Source organism: Ctenocephalides felis, unplaced genomic scaffold (genome assembly GCF_003426905.1).
Source record: "Ctenocephalides felis isolate EL2017-DRISC unplaced genomic scaffold, ASM342690v1 CF-g0.4_SCAFFOLD_03572, whole genome shotgun sequence".
Classification (NCBI taxonomy): domain Eukaryota; kingdom Metazoa; phylum Arthropoda; class Insecta; order Siphonaptera; family Pulicidae; genus Ctenocephalides; species Ctenocephalides felis.
In genome coordinates, this window is record NW_020539726.1 from 16,610,009 (window position 1) to 16,637,306 (window position 27,298).

Here is a 27,298-nt window from a genome sequence, read left to right on the forward strand (position 1 = left end):
CAATACCAACTATATTTTTATTTATTGTAGAGTTACTACAATGGACCGAAATAATAAATTTATATTACAAAATTTGAAAACTAAACATAGGTTTTCAAAAATTAGATAAAAAAAATTACCAATGAGTCTTGATCATGACCTTTTTCCTCTGCATTCAAAATAGAATATTTAGGTACGTATATATTGTTTGACATTATTAAGAACAATGATTCAGAAGAAACTATATTGTATTACCATTTAATTTAGCCAAAGTAAATTGTATCTACTATGAGGCCATGGGAATATTTAGTATTCGAAATTTAATTATTTCCTGTTATTTTTCTTTACTTAATTCGTCTAAATTTAGCGATATCCAAAATAAGCATTGAATAACTATATATTGTCCGACATAATTATTAACATTTTTATTTATTTCTTTATTCCGGTGAATATATATATATATATATATATATATATATATATATAATATATATAAATAATATATATATATATATATATATATATATTTCCCTTACTTGTTCGTGAACATGGAACCGTATCTTCTCTTGCATTCTGATGAGTCAATTATAGGAATAGAGGCTCCTTTGAGAAATTCAGAAATTTTTGGCCCTCCATCCTAATAAATAAATTATTACTTCAGTTATTGTATTTGTGAATTCAAGAATTTGGTACAATTCCAACTTATGAATATAAAACATTTGGCAACATTCAGGTTGTATTAAAAATGAACAGGTTTAAACTTCATTAACAACTCTACTGGATACTAGTTTTCAGTGAAGCAGTTGTGTGTAATTTGTAAAAAACCATCGGTTATAAATATTTTCCAGTTTGAAAAGGCAGAAAAATAGAAAGTATGACTCACTATTAAAACTAATAAAACATGATTTTGTTATAGAAAACTAGAGGTTATTTCTTAGATAATTTTTAACTATTACATTTATCTTTGTGTAACCCCATCCAGTTATTCTGACAATTTCACCTTGCGGCATTATTACTCCTGGCTCTATTAAACTGATAGTACGGATTGTGATACCGTTTAAAGTCAATGGCGATTCCAAATAAAGCAGGGATACGTCATTATCATAATTGGTATCATTATATTTTGGGTGATTTATCCCTTTTTCTACTTGCATCATAATTCCTCCTTCGTTGATGGTATCACTTCCAGCTCTAACTGCATAGTGTCTTATAGGTATTATGCTAAATAAATTATATAAATGATAAATAAATTAATTAATATTTATATGAGAAATTAATATTAAGAAAATTTATATTATCGTGCATATTCATATTTCATTTAACATAAACAATTTTAAAAATCAATATGCAGATCTGTAATAGTTTGTAATATAAGTAGTTAGCATACCTAAAGAAGCAATGTGCAGCTGTAAGAACCCATTGCTTTGCAATAATTGACCCTCCACAAAAATGAACTTTTAATAATTCGACAGAAACTTGCCATCCATAGTCTTTGATGCTCACATTTGTACCTCCCACTATTCGATCAATGGGCCGTTTGTCGCAACCTGTATGGGCAAATTATTGATATAATGCACACATATCAGGTATATCAATATGAAGTGATCGTCAAGATAAAAATGTCGTGATAAGTAACATTTATTGTGACCAAACCTAGGACATCTCTCAAGCATATTTAGTATACATCAAGCCATATTTTGATAGTGGTAAAATGTTGAATTTTTTACCAGAAAGTGATTTTTTATTGAAAGAAAATCAACACCGATTTGTTAATGGAAAAAACTCACTCATTCTGTTACAACCTTTAACGACGACTGCAAAGCCAGTTCAAGAATACGATGCTGTGGTATATTACGAATTGTTAAGACCTGGAAAAACCGTTATTACTGATCAATTTGAATCATACATTGATCGAAAATTGACCAGAATGGATCAAAAGACAAGAAAAGGTATTTTTCTACATAATCAGGCACCTACACACAAAGCAAAACCGGTTCAGAAAGCAAGCAAAGCACTTCTCTATGATTTGCTACCACACCCGCCGTATTTACCAAACTTTGCTTCTTCCGACTTCCATTTGTTTAACCCTCCGTCGGTCGGCGTGGTCTGGCCAGACTGTTTTCGACTTCAATTAAAAAAAAATACTTCTAGTAATCCTATAGACTTGAAATTTTTTGACTTTTCCTAAAATTTCATTAGCTGTCGATCAATGAAAAATTCAGGACGAAAAATGTACAGAAGGATAATTATAAGGATAAATACTTTTTTATACTTCGAACGGTCGGAAAGGTCTGTCCACCACCACCACCCATACATTTTGTATGAAATATACGCTTTTTGATATATGTAAACCAGTATTTTGTCTTTTTTCATGGTATTTTCTATTCAATTTCTATTCTGCGTTGTGTATATTCTTTGCTATGTGTTGTAACATGAATGTTAGTATTTTCATGACGAGAGTTCCTTGAAAACCTACCAAACTTATTGGTAATCGCAAACACTGAAAATCGGATGAGTATGCACACATTATCAACAATTTTTTACTCATACTGCGTTCAAAATTTTTTTTTTTGGAAACCTGTAGTGAAATTATATTTTCACTTTGAGTTTCACACCTCATTTCGTTTTCGTTTGAATTTCACATTCATTTCAAAGGCGCCGAAAAAGAATAAATATTGTTTTTCATTGACATGAAACAGAAAAATTAACAAAAAAAGCAACGATTTTTTTATAATTCTTGATTTTTTTATATAATATAATATGTAATATTTTTATTATAAGCAAGCTCAAATGCAAAAGACGGTAAGAAAAAGAAAAAATCAAAACTTTAAATATTTACTACTAATAATCGTTAATATATAAGACACCAAAAACTCATTTATCCCATATAAATGCATGTAAAATGAATGGTGGTCCAGCCAGACCTTTCCGACCGCTCGAAGGTGAAAAAATATCCGACCGACGGAGGGTTATAAAATCTGATTTTTTTGTCGTGGTGTCTACAAATTATCGGAAATATAGACAGAATGGAATAGACAGAAAAATACATTGAGTATTTTTTTTACTTACCTATTAGTAATTAGTGTTTAATTTTTACGAAAAACGCTCATTTCATATTGATAAGATTATCATCGTTACTATCTTAAGATTGTTAAGTTTTGTTAAATAATCAAAACGAAAATATGTTGTAGTGATTTTTAGCTCATTTTGCTGTCGATTTTCGATGGACATATATATATTTATAAATTCCCTGTTTATATATATATATATATATATATATATATATATTTTATATTTATATTTATATATATATATATATAATTTTTTAATTAATTTATCAATTTTCGAAAAAAACAACACTACAATCAAAACTTTTTTCATAAAATAATATATATAGTAATATAACTATAGTTGATTATGTGTGCCGAAGGTAATATTAACTATAAATAATGTACAAAAAATTATCGTATATTATTTACTATATTTCATAATATAATACTTACGTGCACCTCTATTCAAAAGTATAGTGTAACTAAATATTAAAAATATTAGCCCACAGTTCATTTCAACTGGTAATAGTTGTTATTAACTGTGATGTTACTGTTATATTACTGTTACAGTTTTATTACTGTTACAGTATATACAAATGTTTTTCGTTTGCTTAAATTAACATTCATTTGAAAACATATAAATTTCCTCCATATCTTTGTAATTACTGATAATTGCGTGGGTAATTTTCATTAATGGGGAATTCGAATAAAAAAAATAATTATTCACTTTTATGTAAATAAAATTTATGTAAAACTTCATTAACTTCCCGTAGGATAAGTTACAGTAATTGCAAAAAAAATCTAAAATGAAAATTTTTATATATTTTTACGTTTCAAAGGTTTTTGAACATTTTGGCATACCATAGAGAAAATGGATGTATGTGTGTTTGTGTATGTGTGTGTGTGCGGATACAAATTTTCGTCGACGATTTCGGGAACACCGATCCACCGATTTGAATTCAAATTCAAAAAACATTTCATTCATATTGTGCTAATTAGTTTTTAGCGAAGGCATGTCTAGCCGTTCCAAAGATATGGGACAAAAAGTGCCAAAATCGGTAACTCAGTTTTTAAGAGAACGGAGCGTTCGATTTTAATAATTCAAAAAAAAAAATTATTTGTATTGACAAGATGAAGAACTGATTAAATTTTTGGGAAGGTAAATAAGTTAAATGTCATTTTGCGGTCAAAAATGTTTATTGGACATATGTACATCAAATTATCAGATATTTTATAGAGATTCTAATAAGGTATACACATTTTGTGTAAATTTTTTGGGTACTGTTAAATTAGGGTACGGGCAGTTCCAACAATTTGTCTTAAGGCACGATGGCATGCAACCCATTAGTTTAGTGTTAAATCATGAAAACGAAATGTTTTCAATGTTTTAAATCATGATGTTGTAGTGATCCTTAGCTTATTTTGCTGTCGAATATTTATTATATTGTCCAGAACTTCTGGCCAGAAAAGTTACATATATTTAGAAATTCTCTATAATATATTATCATTTTCTAATTAGTATATTAATATTTAGAAAAACTAGTATATGACATCGTGCCTTATGGCAAATTTCTGGAACATTTTGTAACGAAACGAAATGTTCGAGGAATATCAAATGTTTTCAAATAGATTATATAAAATAAATACTGTATCATTATCTAATATTTATAAGAATTATATAAACTGAATTGCAAAGTTGAAATTATTTGTTTATAGTATATTAGAACAGAATTAAAATTAAAATCTGAATTATTTTCGATGTACAAAAAAAAAATATTTTTTTGATAAAATGAAAAAAAAAATTGAGAAAAAAATTAAACAAATTTAGCCTGTATTTTTGAAATAGCTGGACCTGCCTTTGCCAAAAACCTATCACCTCTTCTCTCAATCATTATAAATTGAATATTTCTAGGATTATTCAAATCGGATACTCTTTTTGTTTTGTTTTAAATTTCAAAAAAAAAAAATTTTAATATCAAAAGTAATTCGGATTTTAATTTTAATTCCAACTAAAGTTCTAAAGCTTACTTCAAATTTATAACTTTTACTTTGCAATATCTTTCATTTTAAATCCGATTGATTAAGTTTGCTTATTCAATTTTCTATAAAAATGTATAAAAGTCGTCGTTCAATTTATAAGCTCTTATAAATAATAAATGTTACAGTATTTATAACAATCTTTTTGAAAACATTTAATTTTTTTCCACTATTTCATTTCGATACGGGAAGTTCCAGCAATTTGCTTCAAGGCACGATGCCAAACACCACTAGTATATATAATTTATAATCAAAATTCAATAATTATCCGTTGTAATTAGGTGAAAATCCTCATACAAAACAGATCAAATACTGCACGATTGCACAACTTATCTTAATTTATCTCCCGACAAATATTGTGGAATATCTTCTTCATGAAATATTCTTTGTTTAGTTGAGTAATTGAAAGATGATGACAGTATAAGAAATTGACGCTTATCTCGCGCCAGTAACCGAATATTGCCATTAATTCTTTGTTTATTTTCTTACTGTTTTTCCGACTCATAGAACCTGAGCTTCCTTCGTGAAAATCGAAAATTAATCTATAAGTACTTTTATTATTTTCATGTTCGATAATGCGTTTAACGTCTTCTTCTTTATTTTATTCCGAGCTCGGTTAAGAAGCACTTTAGATTTCTCCCTACTTTGTGAGCCATTATCTCTACCATGGATATTTATCTTTTACATTATATATATGGATATACACACATATATATTATATATTATATATATATATATATATATATATATATATATATATATATATATATATATATATTATATATATATATATATATTATATATATATATATATATATATATATGTATATATATATATGTGTATGCTTGAAAAGCCCGACATTTTCATAAAGCATTTGTTTGAATCTTCACGGGTTTTATGGTAAATTACGCTACTTGTCACACGAAAAGGTAAACTGTGAAGTAAAAGTAAAAGGTATCAAATGGGCTTTTAAATTTGGGACTTCTTTCGAAAGCGAACATAATCATATTCTGTTTTTATTTTTTACATATGTGCTTTTACCGAAGCTGGTGTAACATGGGTGTAACCATATGGAAAGCAATAAGGAGGTAATATAGCATTTTCAGACTAGTCGTTTTATAATAAAAGTACAATACCGCATTGTGATTTTTTTTTTTAAGTATTTACCAATTTGATAAATTTACCAATTTGATAAGTTTTCATTGGTTTTAACATTTGACTAGGATATTTGGTATTTGATGAAGTTATTAGTGTCTTTCCCACAAAATAAATATCCAGATATAAGTAGCGTTTTGTATTAAAAAATTGCAAGAACTTCACGATAATTGTAAATAATCTACTTAGTCAATAAAAATTAAAATGTAGCAATTCAGGAAAAACTGTTTATTTTGGAAATATGTTTTCGCCTTCACTAAAAACTGAACCTAGTGTTGCATGGCATCGAGCCTTAAGGCAAATTCCAGAAACTTCGCTTACCGTAATGAAATATTCGAATAATTTTAAATGTTTTAGAGTAGATTATTATAAAAACTGTAACTTTTATTAATCGTATTTTATAGATAAAGTACAAGACTTATAAACTGATCAAATACGTTTATATATCTTCACATGATAAGTTAATAAACAAAATATGATCAAGAGGAGTTAGAATGAAGAAAAGCTCATCTCATATTTCTAACAATTATATAAACTGAATTGCAAAGTTTAAATTATTTCTTTCAAGCATATAAGTGAAGTTTAAAACTTTAGGTCTATTTAAAATCAAAATCTGAATTATTGTGGGACATTTTTTTAATAATTAATTTTTTTATCATTTAAATTTTGAAATGATAATTTTGTTTTGGCTCTCCAAAAACTACTCGATTCTTCAGACTTAACACAAGCAAATCATTCGAATCGGTTAATCCGTGCTTGCAAATAACTTTTTATCAATAGAAATCGAAGGTTTTTTGAATCATTTAAATTGTTGAAGCGGTGCTACTGAAAACGTCGACGAAAAATTATATCTATACCTACATACCTACATACATACTAAATACATACATCATTTTAAGGCATACCAAACTATTCAGAAACCTCTGAAACATAATGATTACTATAACTTTTCCTACGGGAAGTTAAAAATACCATTCCCAATTAGAAACGAATTCTATCAAATAATTGATATCTTTTTGAACAAACATATAACATTGTGACATACAATTTAAAAATAGTTAATTTCAAATGAAATAATTTTTGAAATGTTGAGTTGAATTTTTATAATATTAAAAGTAAGAAGATTAGAATTGGAAATCAGATTTAGAAGAGATGAAGAATGATGAAATCAGTTGAAAAACGCAATTCAAAATTTGGATAGAATGAAAAATATATAAAAAATAAGATAGTCTGAAATATCAGTGATTGTATTGAATAAATTAGTTGTATTAAGTAGCATTTTACTTTAAAAATATTAGTCAATAAAAATAAAAATTTAAATTTATAAAAATAAATAAAAAAATTAGTCAATAAAAATCGAGCTATTTAGGTAATTTGTATATTTTCAAAATTCATACTATTATTCAACGAAAAGATTTAATGCGATTTCTAATTGATGTCTTCCAAACATACTTACAGTATCTGTAGCTGTGTAAATTATTTTTTATTAAAAAAATTAATTTTATTTATTTTGTGTTCAAGAACTTCATCAAAGTGTGGACGTCAACTGTAATCAATAGATAGCTACAAAACACGGGACGTATATAGTAGCATAGATTCTGATTAGAATTGTTCAAGCGCATGGCCAAATTCTAGATTTTTATGAATTTTTATAATTCATCAGTCTATCGTAGACCTATACTATTTTAGTTTATTATTTCAGACTAAAAAATCTATCAGTTTCAACAATATCGTCTTTTTTTCAACATTCAATTGAGAAAAAACGGCCCGGCCTAAAGCCAATAGATGCAATTCCCAACCAACAGCTATCGAACTGTTTCTGAATTTATAAAATTGATTCAAATCTCTGATTCTGGTAAAATACCAAACTTTAACAACTACTGTTTACTAAAGTTCATCAATTTTCCAATACCTTTAATAAATACGCTAACAGAATGCTAATTTGATTTTATTTGTATACTTTTTCCAAAGTTTCTGTATGTTTGCACATGCATTTTTATGTAATCCGTTTTCTGTGCAGCTTGCACTACCATACTTATGATCAATTTTTCTGTTTTATTTGCACGTCATTAAAAGTTTCCGTAGCATATAACTCAATGCAAAAACTCATTAATTTAACAAAGCTTTTAAAATATTTGCAAATACTCGGATTATATATGTTATTATTCTATACTCATATGCATAGCGATGCTGAAAAAGCTTATGGCTTAATAAATTATTTTTATTTTCCAACTTTGCTTTTCATTTATTTTATTCAGGATGGAGTAACAATGGTATTGAAGCTTTTATTATTAGTGTTTTACGTTAAAATGCTGTTACACACCATAATAGCTGGTACCCAAAATTAGACGTATTTTACAATTTCTGACACAATGTATAAACGATGAATGACATTGTGCCTTTAGGGGGTATTCTATTGTAGAATTTTGAAAAAATCAAAAAATTTTTTTCATTATTCAAAGTTTAGTTATTCAAAAATATGTCATTAAAAGGATTATTCTTATTACTATTATTTCCTGAGTTATATCTGTTTTAGTGAAGTGGCCTCGGTTCTGGTCTGACCGAGTCACAAAACTTTGAACTCGTTTTTCTCGGAACTACTTTTTTCGAGCTGGTAAGGATATCTCAAATTCTAATAAACCGATTTACTTTAAATTTAAGAGGATCTTCTTTATACATCGCTTTATCGCATGGACCTTTTCCAAAACTATAACTTTTCATTAAGTATTTTTAAAAAATTCGGAACTGTTAAAAAAAATATGAAAACTATTTTTTTTTCAAACTGCCGCCATTCAAACAATTTTTTTTTTAACTTATCCAAGGTTTATACGATAGCGGAATAATTAAGAATCTATCTATCTCTTATGTTTCGGATCACCAGGAGGGTTGGAATCATGCACGCCAGGACACCCTCTTTTTTTTTGAGCCCCCTTTTTGACTGCTCATAACTTTGTGAATTCTAATTTTTCTTTAATATTTTTTTTATGTAATAATAAAATATGTATAAACAAATTATAAAAAATCGATAGTAAAAATATTATTTGTTTCCTTTGTACAGCGCTTCAAAAACCGGGCAAAATTCATGCTTTTACAGCAGAATACCCCCTTAAGGCAAATTGCTGGAACTTTCCGTACCGTTATAGAATATTCGAAGAATATTGAATGTTTTCAAATATGTTAATATAAGGATTATTTCAAGTAAGCTGTAGAATTTTATCTAAAATTAACATTAAATTTCGGATTTTTTTTTTCAATATTAAAAAAATATTTTTTGGTAATAAAAAAAAATAATAAAAATATTTTTTTTGCTTTACCGAGAATTAATTGTTTCGATGATACAATCAAAACATTTTCTGAATCACTTAAATCGTATGCTTTGTTCTCTCAAAAACTACCATTTTTGCACATTTAGCTTCTTATTTCCAAAACGACTGGATCTGTCTTTGCCAGAAAGTAATGACCACACCTTCCTATCGGTAGAAATTGAATGTTTTTTTAACAATTTGACGGTTGATCAAACGTCTCGAACGTGAAGTAATGCAAAAATTATCATTTCAGATTTGTGGACGATTACTACAACTCTACGGGAAGTTAATAAATACAGAAATAAAAAATATAAGTAGTTCTATACTTGCATCTTTAGTTTATGTAGTGAAATTCGAAAAATTAAAAATGTTTTTTTATGCCCCTTCGATCCGTTTGAAGACCCTTTGATCCCTTTGACATACTTCAAGCATTAAAAACATTCAATTTGTTATTCTGAGGCAGGTGTATCTATTCTGGATATAATCGATAAATTATAAAGATAATATCACAATATCTTCTTGATAGTGTACATATTTTATACTGCATCTATTGGGATCTCTACCAATAGATCAGCATTTTGCACAATTATAAGAATTCTTTTTAGTAAATATTTCAACTATTTCTCTAGAAATTGAAAAATCATTATTAGCTTAATTGAGGATTTTATTCTAATATACATGTCATTTCAATATATTTTATAATAGAAAATTTGAACTTTTGACCTAGTTATTATTTTCTTTACACAATCAAGTGAAAAATTATATGAAACTATTAATAAAAGAAAGAGGTTAAGAGGTTTATTATAACCATCAATCGATACTGATATATATATATATATATATATATATATATATATATGTGTGTGTGTGTGTGTTATTATATTGTGTGTATCTTTGCTTTGTTGCTGCATTAATTTCTATTCTTCAAAGCATACCATCTGCGTTCAAACATTTTAATTCTGAATAATTAGGTACAGCCAGCATGCTCGTTATAATAATAAGAGTATTTCTATATTACCTGCGGAAAATTATATTTTTCCTATATAATTTATGAGTTCGTGGAATATTACATCAATTATAATCAGAACGTAGAAATGATAACTGAATGACAATGAGAAAATGTATACAGTTAATGATATTTTTATATCATAAACAATGCTCCATATACTACCCTGTAGCATATTGCATACCGAAATGTTCATATACAAAGAGGTATATGTATGTTACATCTTATCGTTTGGAAAATTGATCATCTTATCGTATTGGAAATTTAATACGACAACTTCGACTTTGAGGTTGCAAGTTTCTGATTATTATACAAATCAGCTGATAATAATCGATTAGTGTTGATGAATTTGATACAATTACAGATTAACTTTGTGGATGTTGTTTAGATAGTAGCTATGATTGTTATAATACGTGCCGAAATTTATATTTTAAATATAGTTGCAGAATTAACTTATCAGAATTTATTGTTATGCTATTGCATTCATCAGAACTCAAATGATGAACGCAAGTTTAATATTTTTGTTTAATGAGATAATAAGGTTACCATGTTTTTTAAGACAAAAACGTGAAGGTAATTTTTAGTCATATTAATCCGGGAAGTACGGAAAGGGAGGGAGGTAATATAACATAAAATTTTTGAAATAACAAATACTATTCAAGAATGCAATAAAAATCATATTGTTTTAAATGAATGCGTTTAATCATAATTACTGACTTCTGTTATACGAGTTTGTTATATTATGTCTTATATATTTTGCTTTCAAACTTTTTAAAAAATTTTATTCATTTTTTATAATTATCTTTTTATATGGTAAAGATTTTCATAATTTTTGTTTCTTGGTTGAAATTATTAATGTAAGAAGCTATTTTAATCTGCCTTCAGAATTTTGTATTAAGCAATATTTTTATTCATTTATTCAACGTATTGATTCATAAGAGCATACTCTTTGTGCATAATATTTTCATTATCATTTTATGTGATATGATAGTTGTTATTAATATTACCAAATGAGGGCAAACATTCAATTCAAGACTATACCTTTTGAAAACCTGGAACAATCGAAGATAAGATATAAATCCAGGAAAAATAATGCTTTTAAACAAACTCGGGATACAAGATGGAAATTCGGGATTGTTCCAGCCAAACCAGCACGAATGGTAACCTTATAGATAATCATATAATTAGGTATCATATTCATGGATTCTACAATGTCTAAAAGTATTAAAAATACTCGCTTGATGTGAATGGTATTTTTACATAAGGCAAGTTGTATGTAGTTTCAAATATCTATAGATAAAAAAGAGTGCGCGTAAGGTTCACACGCGATTGAGGTAAAACTTTGTTACTATTGTACGAGATGGCATTTAAGTTAAAAGTAAATACATCATATAACAATTTTGAATAATGTTCATCAGTAATATGGTAACACTCGTGATGCACACATTTTTTAATGCCAGCCATTATGCACATTTATATGATAATAAGTTATAAATTTATAAAAGCATTAAAAATATTTATAATATTTAAAAACAATAATGCAATTAGTCATACGACATGATCGGTTTGTCATTGGAATTAGCATCTATGACTTGAACCTTTATTAGAGAAATAAAGTTATTGCTGATTAATAAATTCTATAATATTCGTTCACACAGTGGACAGCTGTAATATAACAATCTTGAAAAAATTTCTTTAACACTAGCAATGAATAAACTGCATATATGTCCGTTATGAAGTATATCTATATATAAAAGATAAATAAAAGCTACACAAACTATTGTTGTGCTTGATCTCTGGTTTAGAGTTATAAATATGAATATCAATTTATTCTTTATTATTTATAAAAATATGCTACTTTGTAATACTTAATAGCCATCATAAATGAAACATGTAGACTTCCAAATGTGTCTGAGATATAATTCTGAGAAAGATATATCTTCGGCGTGTTAGAATAAAGCTGTACTGCTTTAATATTTTTTAATATCTATAAAAATGCAGAGAATTATCATTTTAAACAACGCCTAAATAAATATTGTTTTCACAATTTCACTTGTCATGTAGTTATGTTTGAAGAACTTCATGTAATTAAAATTAACATACAATCATTGATTGCTTGTTTTTTTTAGTATTTCGCTGGCGATACAGTTTCATTATTTGAACAGTTATAGTATCTGTCTTGCATATAAAAATAATTTCCATTTTAATAACCTCAAAAACATAGAGTAACCGCGAATAATACGAATTACTTCAATAAACTTACGTTTCTTATACGGCACACATTTTTCATTTGCTTTATTAATTGCACTATAATTATTTACGGGGGACGGGATATAATATTCTTTCGATCCAGACATTTTTTATTAACTCAAGATTTGTACTCATATTTAACCTTAAAATGTAATGACATTAACACCGAAAAATGAACAATATGCTTCACGCTTTCGGTGACGTACGCACGTATAAAGTCAGGCATACAAAGAAGCTTCGCACAAATACGATGACCAATCAGAATCGACCGTTATAGAAATAATCACATCGAGAGCAAATGACGAATCATTGGCACTCGACCTTGCCGTAACTCACTTCCGTTGCATTTGTACGGATTTACACCCATAGAATTGAGTGGGAAACGCGATTTAAAATTTTTAAACTTTTTAGCGAATTATGAAGAAACTGCTATGCGAATTGTCTCGCATAAATAGTGAACGCTAGTTCTTATCGAGTTGCAATAAATGGCTGGATGGTGAAAACGTTTTTAAGAAAACTTTGACGAAGGGACAAATTGTCCAGATATAAATACACACAAAAACGTACATATATACTTTTTATTATTTTGGTTTCAAAAGATTCATAATAGTGTCAAAAGCAATGGCATATAACATATATTAACTTTTGTGTTGATTTCACGTCACGTAATTAAATTGAATATATTATTTTCATTCCCAAATGTCGCATCAGGAAAAAAAGTAGAAAAAAGTCCTTTAATAGCACGACTTCATAAAGTTTTCTGTTCCGCTCCAGCTCAAATCCAAACTTCCGTTATGACTGAAGAATTTGAATACTCTTGTGTTAAAACGAGGCTTTTGTTTTGAATTATGACCGTACACTCGACGAATAAATTCGCGAATGCGAATTTTGCAATTTACTGGAAGAATGGACAATATTTCTGAAAAGCAAGGAGTAAAAATGGCTATGTCATTGCGAAATAACACTAATAATAGAATAATGTACAATGATAATCTTTACAAATGAGTATACTTAAATAGGATCCAAACTCTCTTACACTTGTTTTGTCTTGTTGTAATGGCGGAGAGCAACAATTCTATTAGATCATGAGACAAAAGAAGCAGCGAAAAAGAAAACTCATCTACAGAAGTGGGGAAATGAAATGTACATTCAGGCGAGAAGTCTTTTGGAAAAGTTTGAGGAAAAACAATAGGCTTATAAAAGTTCTGCAACAGATCAAAATAGGTTTATGGCCTGAATTTAGGCAATGAATGGGGGGTAATAAATTATTAATAATATATTAGTATTATGCTACTACAATTTTTGCCGTCATCGATGAAGGATATATGAATATTTTGACTAATTTAAAATAAAACTTCTATTTCAAAGACTAATTTGTGAGCTGAAACATTCTTTAACCCTATCTGCCAATACGTTTTTGTGGCTTATGTATTTCTATCTAAACAATTCACACTTAAATATTTTGCAGATTCATATCTAACAGCGCTCTAATTTTGGCCGAATATTCCATGAGCTAAGTATTGCAATAAAGTATAGAGTTGACTACTCAATAATGAGCACTTAGTCATATAAAATTAATATATTTTTAGCACTACATATTGATAATATACCAATGCTCAACAATGGGTTCATTTTATATAAGAGTAAATAGAAGAGTAGATTTCACGAAATTATGGTTTCAAATACGCATTTTTTAGTACAACCTGATATCAAGCAATAGTAATATCAATTACCAATTGAAACTATTGTTACATACAATTATGTAACTCAAGTGAAGTATGTAGTCGGGCTTTTCTGTTTTTTTTGCAATAAGCTTGATTTAATAAATTGTATCGAATAGTAATGACCCACTAAAGTAACTACTATCTATAATTATATACAATTAATGTAAATCAAAATAAAATTATAGAATGTATTTAATGTTATGTTTAATAAAAAAAATCAAACGGGTGCTTGGTTCTCTCAAAAAATATCATTTTTGCACATTAAGCTCGATATCTCCAAAACGGCTGGACCTGCCCTTGCAAAAACTAATCACGACTTCTATCCATCATTACAAATTAAATATTGCTTCAATCATTCAAAACGAATGCTTCGTTCTCTCACAAACTCATTTTTTATTTTCTGCACTCTTTGCACTGTATCTCCGGAACGGCTGGACCTGCCTTTGTCAAAAACTAATTAGCACATCTCTTAATCAATAGGAATCGAATGTTTTTTGAACCATTCAAATCCGTGCGCCCAAAAACGTGGACGAAAATTTGTATCCATACATACATTTTTTCTTCTCAACCTTCAAAACGTGGAGAAATGTAAAAAATTTTAATTTCGATTTTTGGACGATTAAAATAACTTACTCTACGTGAAGTTAAATAATAATAAATTTAAGAAAAAGGGCGAGCACTGGGTTTATTCGCTAAAAAAACTACTGTTGAAAAGGTCTTTAAGAAGTCAAATAATAAGGTATATTACAACAGATCATTTAATAGTTAGCTAAAATAAAAAACTAATTTAATAGTGTTTGAGTAAAATACCATTATTATAGCAGCTTAACAAATGCAGCCAAGTTTCATATATATATGATCATTTTTGTCAGCGGTATATTTGTAATAAATTATTTACAATCTTAAGAAAATATCGATCATGTTTAAATTTAATTTCTATCATCTCTTTATCTCTAGTTGCTTTTTTTCTATTTATACTTTACTCCTCAAAATAGAGGACAAACTTATGTACATGCATTCACACAAGTTCGAAAATTAAACAAGCGATTAGTCGGGGAACAAAGGTTCAATTTGACTTTAAGTAATTATACTGTCTAAATCAATTGAACTACATCACAACACATAACACGTGTCAGAAAAACAACTATGGAAATATGTTTATTAAAATTCCCAGTTACTTCCTAATTATAGAAATGTGTTCTTTTGCTATTATTCTAGAATCTAAAATTTGTCATCCGTCTTATTTTACCTAATAGGCGGCCTAAACTGGGACAACTAGGGTGCAAACAGATCCAATGTCTTATTTTTAATTTTAGAGAATAATAGCTACATTATTCAAGCGATGCAAAATATAATTTTTATGGAAACATGTTTCACAAACAACACTGCATATAACCTTGGTCTGGTATTTGATCAGAAATATTCATTAACAGAGTTAGACTCGGAAATCAGAAAAATCATTAGAACTATTAATATAATTTAAATCTAACTTCAATAGGTGTCTTTAGCATGAAACCAGCAATTAAAATAGTTGCCTCGATGGAATGAAAGAAAATATAATACCTCTCTGTGTAGTATTATTAAGTGATTTATTGATCTGTTTAATATCTTCTTTAATTCTATATATATTATCCCAATTGACCAGGGGATACGCAACCCTGTACAGAATTTCTAATATCATTATTATTTCAAATGTAACACGGTGGCAAATACGCAACTTTTATCACAATTGTCGGAATAGTATTATTGGCATTGTAGAAACAAAATTTATACAATCCCACAATGGTCGTACTATTTCAGTACAGGCCAACCCGTATAGTTAATGTTACGTTGCAGTAGTGAATGCGGCGAATCTACCAATAATGGTTAACATAAAGTTGTCTAGTGTGGCAATTGATAACCACAAAACAAGAGGCATTTCAACGTCTCGAGCATTTATGAGCTCCTATGCAATAAATTCAGCAAATTTGTTTTATCTTGAAGCTCTTAATGGCTGTAAATTTTAATGCAATTTAAATAATAATGAGCATTCTAAGTATTTGACTCAGACCATGAATACTTAATGCATATCTTAAAATTGGTGAAATTTATTCATAATTATCTGTTTGTATTGTAAGCGCATTTAAGACAAGATTAAGATCAACAAGCAATTCTGTTTGCAAAGAGATCTACAGCCGAAATAATATTTTACTGCTTATACAACTCCTGTTTATTGTTCCGGCGTTTTCTGTGAATAATTTCAATGGGCAATTTAGTTCGAATTACAGCACTATTACGCTACAAATCATCCTAATATTCACAACTTATAATATATATGGCTTTACTAGCATTTCCAACAAGAATTCTGTGATAAAACTTCTTTAGGCACGACTAGAGAGTAAATGTGCGATAATGCAACGGAAGTTGCGTTACGTCCGAATTGTTTGTCATTCGCTCTTGATGAAATCATTTCTATACGGGTCGATTGTTATTAGTCGTCGTGTCGAGTTAATAGAGATCTTTCGTTGTACGTGCAACGGCGTACGTTTTTATGCGTCACCGAGAAGCATTATATCAGAATGTTGTTAGATTTTAGGGTTACATCGTAGTACAAATCTTGATTTATTAAAAAATGATTGAATCAGAAGAATATTTTACCCTGTTCGTCATTCGCTCTCGATGAAATCTTTTCTATACGGGACGATTGTGATTAGTCGTCGTATCAAGAGAAAAGAGATCTTTCGTTGTATTTCGTACCGGCGTACGTTTTATGCGTCACCAAGGAGCATTTTATCGGAATGTCGTTAGATTTTGAGGTTACATCGTAGTACAACTCTTGATATAATGAAAAATGCAATAATCAGAAGAATATTTTACCCTGTCCGTCGTAAATATTTATAATGAAAATAATAAAATAAATGAAATATTTATGTCGTGTAAGAAACGTAAGTTTATTGAAATAATTTTTATATTATTCGTAGTTATTATAAATCTTTGAAGTTATTTAAATGGAAAATATTTTTATGAGTAAGACAGATATTACAGCTGCTCAACGAATGAGTTTGTATCGCCAGCAAAAAAGTGAAAAACAATACGAGCAGTCAAATGAATGTATGTTAATTTTAATTACATGAAGTTCTTTAAACACAATTACATGATGAGTGAAATTGTGAAAACATTATTTCTTCAGGCGTTATTCAACATAATCCACTGTGTGAACGAATATTATAGAATTTATTAATCAGCAATTACTTCATTTCTCTAGTGAAGGATCAAATCCTTCTCAAAGGATCAAATACTAATTACAATGTCAAACCGATGATGTCATACTTGAAGTATGACTTTAATTACATTATCATTTTCAAATATTATAAATATTTTTAATGCTATTCTAAATGTTTAATTTTTAATTTATTATTATATAAATATGTATAATGGTTGACGTTAAAAAATGTGTGTTATCATAATACTAAAAGACAGTATTCATAATTGTAATATTAAGTATTTATTTTTAACTTAATTTCCATCTTGTACAATAGCAAAAAAAGTTTTACTTTAATAGCATGTAATCCTTACGCGCACTCATTTTTTTGTATCATATTATATAATATTAAACAGTTTTATAACATCAGTTAACAGCGATATGCCAGCTTCTGAATGGAAATTCAACAGTTTGTTTATATAAAATATGGTACATAGATATTACAAAATTAAAAGTAAAACTATATATTGCCAGATTTCCTTAGAAACAGTAAAATGAATTTTCATAATGTTTACATTTTGCCAATTATATAATCTTTCATATATAATTCATATAACATTTTCCTAAGTGATTAAATATTAATGAAATTTTGAATTGTATATAAAGTCTTGACACATAAAAGTTTTTCAAGTTTTGCAATTAATTTATTTCCGTAAATAATTAAATATTAATAAATCCTTAAATTGTATATTTATAATCTTGAATCCTAAAAGTTTTTGAAGTTTTGCAATTAATTCAGCTGTTTGCACATGACATTTATAATAAAAGATTATATTGAATATTTAAGTAGTTTTTCCACTTTTCATAATTCATTTACACAACATGATTGAAGCACCATTGAGTGCTGCAATTAATATTTACATTTTCTAATTAGAGTCAATAGTAACTATTTATTTTGGATATAGTTTAGTAAATATCAATTATAAAATGGGCTGCAGATTCATATTATTGGATATTACTGATATACAGCAATCACATTTTCATGTTTGCACTGAAAATAACGAAACTTTAATAAAAAAATCGAACTTTTAACTTTTGTTCTAAAGTTTTGGCCGAATTCTATGTTTTCTTACGTTGCAAATCATTCTGAATCTTTTGACATAAAAGTTGGAAAATAGTATGCATGTTTTAAATGTGTTTGTGTAAACAAATAAAAAATGAGCTTTTATAGACGTTTTTACAATAATCGATTTCAACAATTTAAAAACAATTTATTAGGTGCGCAACTAAGTTCTCGCTGTTTTTCGATGAAAATGTAACTTTATTATAAAAAAAACTATTACATCTGATTCATTCAAACTATTTCCCATCGCTAGACACATCTTTTGCCCATCTTTCTGGCAGAGCTCGAATACCTTGACGTCAGAAGTGGTAGTCTTTTGAGGATATCCACGAATCAAGTCATTTTCTGATGTCTTCGTATAAGTTGAACTGCTGCTCAGCCAGACCATGTGCCATCGAACGGAACAAGTGAAAATCGGGCAATACAATATCTGGGAAATATAGCGGGTGGGGTAGGATTGCCATTTGACCGTTCCCAAGTAGGTTTTAACAGGCTTGAAAACGTGATGCTGAGCGTTGGCATGCAGTAAAATCACTCTGCTCGTATTCTGGCCGTTTTTCGCGCAGTGTTCGGCTAAATTGCATCAATTGAGTTCGATACAGTTCTCCAGTGATGATTTCGCTCGGTTTCAACAGCTCATAATGAATAACACTGACCTAGTCCCACAATATTCAAAGTAAACCTTCGCAGTGAATATTCGGCCGAGCCGAGATGTTTTTCTATTTGGATTGCTGTAATGTATTCATTTTTATCACCTGTCACAATGCGATGAAGAAACCCTTCCTTTCTCGCCACTGGAGCAGTTGTTCACGGGCGAAAAATCGACGCTCGACGTCTCATGGCTTCAACTCACAAGGAACGTAAGTTTCTTGCTTCTGAATAATCCCCAACGCATGCAATCGCTTGGAAATGGCTTGACGGGTAACTCCTAATTCTGAAGCAAGCTCTTCTTGAATTTGGCGCGAATTCTCTTCGAGAAAGGCCTTCAATTTAGCGTCTTTGTAGATTTTGGACCCTCCTTCACGAGGGCGGTCGTCAACATCAAAATCACCGTTTTTGAAGCGACAAAACGCACCACGGCATGTTGTTTCACTTAGAGTAACATTTTTGTAGCTCTTGATGCACTTGAGCTGCCGTTTTTTTCGAATGAAAGAAGAAAATCATTTGGCATAACATTAGACATTTTCACTTGATCACAAGTATATATTGCGAAAACTAAATCACTTATGTGTAGCATCAGTTTGTTTGCCACATGTCTAAGCTTGGTTCATGACGTTTTGGATTTGTCAAAATCGACCAACCCTTACTGCTAGAGCCATATACTGACAAACAGCGAGAACTTAGTTGCGCACCTAATAATAACACTCGGTAATGATTAGTTTTGCTTTATTTTATTGATAAAAATGCTTCTTTAAAATTAGTTAGGTGCAAAATTTTTTAATCATGTTTTTATAAGAAATCTTATAAAAAGCCTTCTTCAAAATGTCCAAAACGTAGAATAGATATCAGTTGGGTGCTGATTACTTTTTGGTAAAATTGGTACTTTTGGTCTGGCCATTTTTTTGTAATTCTTTCAATTGTAAGATATATGTAAAAAAATGATTAGAATAAATAATAATAAGGTATTAGAATGTATAGAAATTGAATTAGAATTGAAAATAAAAATGAAATAGTATAAAGAAGTAAGAAGATAAAAAAGGGAAGAATGAAGATTAGTTGAACTATGTAAAAGATTTGGATTTATGTGAAGAAGATAAGTTGAAAGAAAGTATATATAGTATATGAAGAATAGAATCCTATATATATATATATATATATATATATATATATATATATATATATATTAGGGTGGTCCTTAAAATGGTCATTTTCGAATTTCCTTGCTCCCAGGGGCTCAAATGGTTCCAAATAGATAAAAAACAATTCTCTGAAAGTTTTAGCTCTTAATATTAACGTTTAGATAGAGCGCAATTCAATCAACGTTTGTATGGAAAGAGCATGGAAAAAAATTGAAAATTAAAAAAACGTGTTTTAGGCGTAACTTAGCGACGAATGAATGAGTTTTATTTATTCATTAGTCGAATAATTACATCTAAAAACCATTTTTAAAATTTTTGAAAATTTTTTCATGCTATTTCCATAAAAAACTTTGATTGAATTGGGCTCTATCTAAACGTTAATATTAAGAGCTAAAACTTTCAGAGAATTGTTTTTTATCTATTTGGAACCATTTGAGTCCCTGGGAGCAAGGAAATTCGAAAATGACCATTTTAAGGACCACCCTAATATATATATATAAATATATATATATATATATATATATATATATATATATAGATTGAATACAATATAAAATTAGTAAGCGAAAGCAAATAAACAAAAAAAAATAATTCTGAATTTAAACAAAAAAATGACCTATTATGGACGTTTTTCTAATAATCGATTTAAAAACCATTTGATGAAATTTGGTAAGTGCTTGCATTGATTAGTTTATTGATCGAAGAACAACTTCTTTAGAATTAGCAGAAACGTGCAAAATTGTTTCATCCAGATTTTTATAATACATTCTAAACCTATTTCAATAAGTCTAAGACGTCGAAAACTATCAATTGGATGCTGATTACTTTTTGGTAAATGTCTGGTTATATCTTTGTAATTATTGGTGAAAAAATGGTGTCGTTTTTTATGAGACTATGTATGTGAAAAGAATACTTGGTTAATGAACATTGTGAATTATTATAGTCTTATGACAAGTGATTTAATTACAAAAATCCTATCAATTTTGGAAAAATTAGGGCGCGCTTTCAGAATGCTATATTTTAAGTTCCTGTTGGTGCACTATTGTTATTGCAACTATAGATATTATAAGCTTGCTTGAAAATTAAAAAATTAAAGCGTATTTTAGAACATCAGGCTAGGAACTTATAACCTAGCCGATTAGATCTTAATAATTTAACAAATACATTTAATTTTATATGAGGATCGGCGTTTATATTTAACCAATAATTACAGGTCACGTCGATTTTTAAAACATCAAAAGGTTTATTATATTTAATTTTTTTTTATTTTAATCAGGATTGGTTAGTGTTCAGTAGGAAGCCAAAGCTTTAATCTAAAATTTGATCACCATATCAAAAGTTGCTACATCTCAATTCTTGTTGATCAAATCGACTTATCCGCCAAATGCCGGGGAGAGGCATATAAAATAGCCTTAAGTCCACTTGCAACTAGTTTATTCGAAAAATACTGCTTCAGCACAATTATTATCATTTAAAATAATAGTTGGCAATAAAAAATCCTAAAGCAAACGACATTTATTTATTTATCTTTATTGGATTATCCCCGTTTCGTCCATTATTTAAGTTGAATATTTTACCATTCTGTAGAAGACAAAGCGCCCTGGCAACTGGCCAAGGTCAACCCATAAAACCGTGGACATCGTTAATCATTCAGATATTGTTAAGAAATTTATTTATCGCAGAAGCGAAGCATCCTACCATCACTATGAGAGTAAAATATGTTCGTTCAATGGGGTTTAATGCGCCTTTGGTATTTCGTGTCCTAGTAAACGGCTGTGAATTATGGTCTCACAAAAGCTGCCAGTGTCGTCATTGCTTCCCCACTTTCGAATGGTTCAACATCAACCGAGTGGTTTCATTACGTAAATTGAGTGAATTTTATTGAAGTAATTGCTTCGGGTCCTCATCGAAGGATCGTGGGCAGTTTTTAGTCAATTACATTTCGCAGTTATATCGATATCATAAATTGACTTGTTATGTAATTATAAATTGATTTTGGATATTGAAATTTTATGATTTATGAAATAATGAGCCATCAAATACAAGTAATTGGTTTGGGTCCTGAGATAAGGTACAGTCTGAAATGAAGACTAAATGCAGTATCTTTATATAGTTTTGAATTACAATTATTATATTTTTTTCAGTTGTATCGATATTATAAATTGACTTGTAATTGGGTAAGTTATTGTAATCGTCCAAAAATCGAAAATGAATATTTTTGCATATCTTTATGTTTCAAAGTTTTCTGAATAACTTAGAAACTAGTTGGTATTGGTTTTTTGCCTTGAGGCAAGTTACATGCACTTCCCGATATGTGTAAATGATTGACTAAATCAATAGAATATAAAATAATTTATGAGTGATTAGGAGTATTCCGAGTGGATTTATTACACATAATTGAGAACGAACGACCACATTACCTCAAAGTATTTTGTAAAAGCAAATATTCACAATCTAATGATTTTTATAATTGAACCAGTTTTCGTAGGGCTTTAATGGTTTACTATGTTCATTAAGACCAAGTACTCTATCGTTATAGCAAGTAAATCGTCTAAGTTTAATTTTAACAAACGTCAAAAAAACTACTCATTTTCTCAAACTTTGATGAATTTTTAAAATTAAACCGGTTGTCGTAGGGCCGTAATATTTCAGTAAGTTCTATAAGACCATGGTATAAATCGCGAAAAAAGTTCCATAAAATCGGCTTATTTTTTTTTTCAACAGTTAATTACAAGAAAACGGCTCGGTAGATTTTCACCTAAAACTAATCAGTATATTCCCAACTAATATCTTTCGATCAGTTTTTGAATTTTTAAAATCGATCCGGTAGTATGAGCTTAAATGAGGACGAAAAGTTTAACACTTTTTTCCAAATGTCAAAGAAACGGCTTGGCAGATTGTCGCACAAAACTGACAAACGATAGCCTTCATCGAGATACATCAAATGGCTTTTAAATTTCTGAAATCGGTTCAGGCGTTTTTGAGAAAATGTCGGGCGAAGGTCTAATTTTGACAAATGCCAAAAAAACTATACCAATTTTTGCAAACTTTGACAAATTTTTAAAGTTAAACGAGTGGCCGTAGGGCCGTAATATTATAATATGATCTAGAAGACTATTGTATCTATTGTCCAAAAAATAGTAATAAAAATCGTCCAAAAAATTTTCTATTGATAGGGAGACGAACTGATTAGTTTTTGGCAAAGACAGGTTCAGCCGTTTTAGAAATACGGAGAAAAGAGTGCAAAAAATAGAAATCGAGAACGGTTCATCCGATTTGGAGTATTAAAAAAAATCATTTTGTAATAATGGGAAGAAGTGGTGATTAGCTTTTGGGAAAGGCAGCGTTTTGGAGATTCGGAGCTAAATATGCAAAAAATTGCAGTTTTTGATAGAACATAGCATCTAATTTGAATGATTTGAAAAACCTTTTGTTTGTGTTGACGAAAGGATTGTTTTTGGGCAAATCAAACTTTTTTTTATTTATAAATTTCAAAGATATTTTTAATTTCCAAGAAATATTTTTTTTTCGAATATCAAAAATGATTTCGATTTTATTTTTTAATTCTAGCTTAAATTTGAGAGTTCACTTCTATACATTGAATAAATAATTCTAAATTTGCAACTACACTAGGTATATAATACTTATTAATATGAGATAATATCTATCACCTTTGCTTCACTAAATATTGTTTATTTACTTTTTATGTAAATATGTATAAACGTCGCTGTCCAATATATAAGACTCTATAAAATATATAGATATTCTTATATGTTTTGTCCAAAAAATACGAATAATTAAAGTTACAGTATTCATAATAATCTATTTAAAAGCATTTAATTATTAAATTTTAATATTTGTCAATTATTTTATTATGGTACGGAAAATTCTAGCAATTTGCAAAAAGGCACGATGCCATGCAGTAATTATATTACAACATACCAATTCTAAAAACTCAAAAAACTTATATTATTGCTTTATTCAAAAAACAATTTCATAAATTGTATTACTTTTAATATGTGGGTGAGCAAATTTAAATATATTATGCAATTTTATTTACTGGTATTACCTACGATATTAGCATATTTATGGACGTCGTAAATATTTTACGTTATATTAATATGCAGTAAAAAAATTATGAAGCATTTTTAATTTTATAATTTTATTTGCATATTGATTTTTTTCGTGATTTATGGCTGCGATGCTTGCTATAAAATTTATGAGGCTGTTCACAATGCTCTATAATAAATAACGCTGCTCTCTCCATGCGCTTAATTGAGCGAATTTCATTAGAATAATTACGTCGAGTTTCTAAATTTATTTGGTTTTATTTTATGTCGATTTTATAATGATTTATAAAATGCTTAGCTTTTGGTAATATTTTACAACCCTATAATATCATATTTAATCGACTTTTTTAATCACACTTATTTAATATATATATTTTTTTCAATATAAATTAACATAAAATATTAACTTATGTCAAAATTTAATATTATTGTAGGGGGGGCACAAACGTCCAATTTGACTTTAAGCAATTATATTATGAAACCAAATATATCACAAAAAATAACACATATAAAACAACTCTCTATTCTTAGAAAAATTCCCACCTAATTCATCATTGCAGTGTTTTTTTATGCTGTTTTTCAAATTCTTCTCAAGGTTTTCTTTACCTCATAAGTGTGAAATGGGTCCAATGTTTTATTTACAGTTTTACTAAGATTTTACGAAATAATAGCTACAATATTCGACACAACGCAAAGTATAAATTTTATGGGTACATTTTCGACAAAGATAACACTGTATATAATCTTGATCTGGTATTTCGTCAGTAATATTCATCAGCAGAGTTGGAATAACTATTTAATTTATATCTTGTGAAATTGCTTTTCTCAGCTTAATTTACTTTTTTATTTACAATTTTTAATTGTTTACACTTTCGCCTGGGCAAAGGTTAAGTTGGTTCTTTTTACCCCATACAGGTAAAAGCTTTTATGGAGATTATATAATAAAAACAGTTGAATATAACTTAATATTAAAAATATATATCTTGTAAAACAATTAAATAACGTATACATAAAAATTATATTAGGGTTTCGTAACTAATAATGAAAGAAAATACTTTTATTATGGATTTTCCAATTTATCGAAAGATTCAAGATGAGGGCTGGTTATACATCTTTTTCTTTCTACTTTCAAATATTGTTGTTAATATTTTTCTGACTTTACTGGTTTTTGAGATATTGGTGATGGACCTTTTTACCCGCGGACCTTCAAGTCTACTATATTTCTCTTCAGATTTAGAAACTTCTTGATAAATTGAATACCTCTAAGTGTTCTTTTATCATCTTTTTCTAATAGTTTTCTAATAGTACAGTATTAATTGAACAGTATATATGTATTTTCATAATTGGATATTAAACTAGTGATGTATGGCATCGTGCCTTAAGTCAAGTCAAATTTTCAGATAGATTATTATAAATACTGTAACATAGTTTAATATTTATAAGAATTGTATGAACTGAATCACATAGTCAATTCATTTAAAGCAAAAAAATTGAAATCTGAATTATTTTCAATACTCAAAAAAAAAATGTGATCAAATTTTTTTATTCCAAATGCAGAAGTCAAGGAACTGCCATTTTTTGTATATTTAGCTCTGTATCTTCGAAATGGCTGGGCCTTCCTTTGCCAAAAGCCAATAACCACTTCTCCCAATCATTACTAATTGAATGTTTATTAGAACAATCAAATCGATTTATATTTTCTGCACTCTTTTCTCTTCATCTCCGTAATGGCTGGACCTGCTTTTGCCAAAATCTAATCATCATACATCCCTATCAATAGGAATCGAATGTTTTTTTAGCCATTCAAAACTGTTGATCCGTGCGCCCAAAAACGTGCACGAAAATTTTTATCTATACATACACATTACAATATTTTACCCTACGGAAAGTTAATGCGACTACAGTATTCCGTAAATTGTTTTCAAATTTTTTTCTACAGGGTTAATAATTTACAAATTTTGAGCTCTATACCAACTAGACTCAAGATTTGGCTGACATACTCTAAAGTCCTAAATATAATATAAATTTAGTTCTTGAGAACAAAAGCAAAACATGCATACAAAAATATACTATAACTAGCTGTAAGTGGAATTCTGTCTTAAGGCAATTAAGGCATCGTGCCTTAAGGCAAATTGCTGGAACTTCCCGTACCAAAAATTATTATTTTTTTAAAAACGATTAACATTTTTGAAAAAAAAATTACTTTGAAAAAATAAGATTTTTGAGAAACTATAAATTGGACAAAAAATTACTTTTTTTTGAAAAAAATTTTTTTTAAAAAAAATATTTTTTTTTTAATTTTTTTTTTTGTTTTTTTTTTTTTTTTTTTTTTTGTTTGACATATTGTGGAAGATCTGAACTTTTTAACTTCCCGTAGGGCACTTTGTCTAGTTATCGCAAAAAAATCGAAAATGAAATTTTTTGCATTTCTCGACGGTTTGCAGAGGTTTCTGAATATTTTGGCATACCTTAGAAAAAATGGATGTATGTGTGTGTGTGTGTGTGTGGGTGTGCGTGTGTGGTATGTATGTGCGGATACAAATTTTCGTCGACGATTTCGGGAACACCAATCAACCGATTTGAATAATTCAAAAAACATTCGATTCGTATTGATAAGG

The 27,298-nt window shown here is 28.5% G+C and overlaps 2 protein-coding genes across 2 annotated transcripts in view; one reads left to right on the forward strand and one right to left on the reverse strand.

The window, feature by feature from the left end:
* Nucleotides 1-511: 511 nt before the first annotated feature.
* On the reverse strand, nucleotides 512-1,770 carry LOC113388174 (trypsin-7-like). Its single transcript, XM_026625576.1, has 4 exons — nucleotides 1,767-1,770; nucleotides 1,329-1,526; nucleotides 936-1,174; nucleotides 512-616 (listed from the first exon to the last, which is right to left on the reverse strand). The coding sequence occupies exons 1-4, from the start codon at nucleotides 1,768-1,770 to the stop codon at nucleotides 512-514; spliced, it is 546 nt and encodes a 181-aa protein (XP_026481361.1).
* A 136-nt stretch (nucleotides 1,771-1,906) lies between these two features.
* The window catches only part of LOC113388175, an 87,335-nt gene continuing 61,943 nt past the window's right edge, over nucleotides 1,907-27,298 (forward strand). Inside the window, exon 1 of the mRNA XM_026625577.1 lies at nucleotides 1,907-1,928. Coding sequence (XP_026481362.1) covers nucleotides 1,907-1,928 — 22 coding nt within the window. The remainder of the gene's footprint in view (nucleotides 1,929-27,298) is intronic.

Bases quoted from the DNA above. Each gene is read 5' to 3' on its own strand.
- LOC113388174 (XM_026625576.1), bottom strand. The intron at 1,175-1,328 runs GCATATTGATTT...GACACTATGCAG, and splicing joins TTACAAACTATTACAGATCT to TTAGAGCTGGAAGTGATACC. The intron at 617-935 runs GTAATAGTTAAA...TTTATTTATTAG, and splicing joins GGGGTTACACAAAGATAAAT to GATGGAGGGCCAAAAATTTC.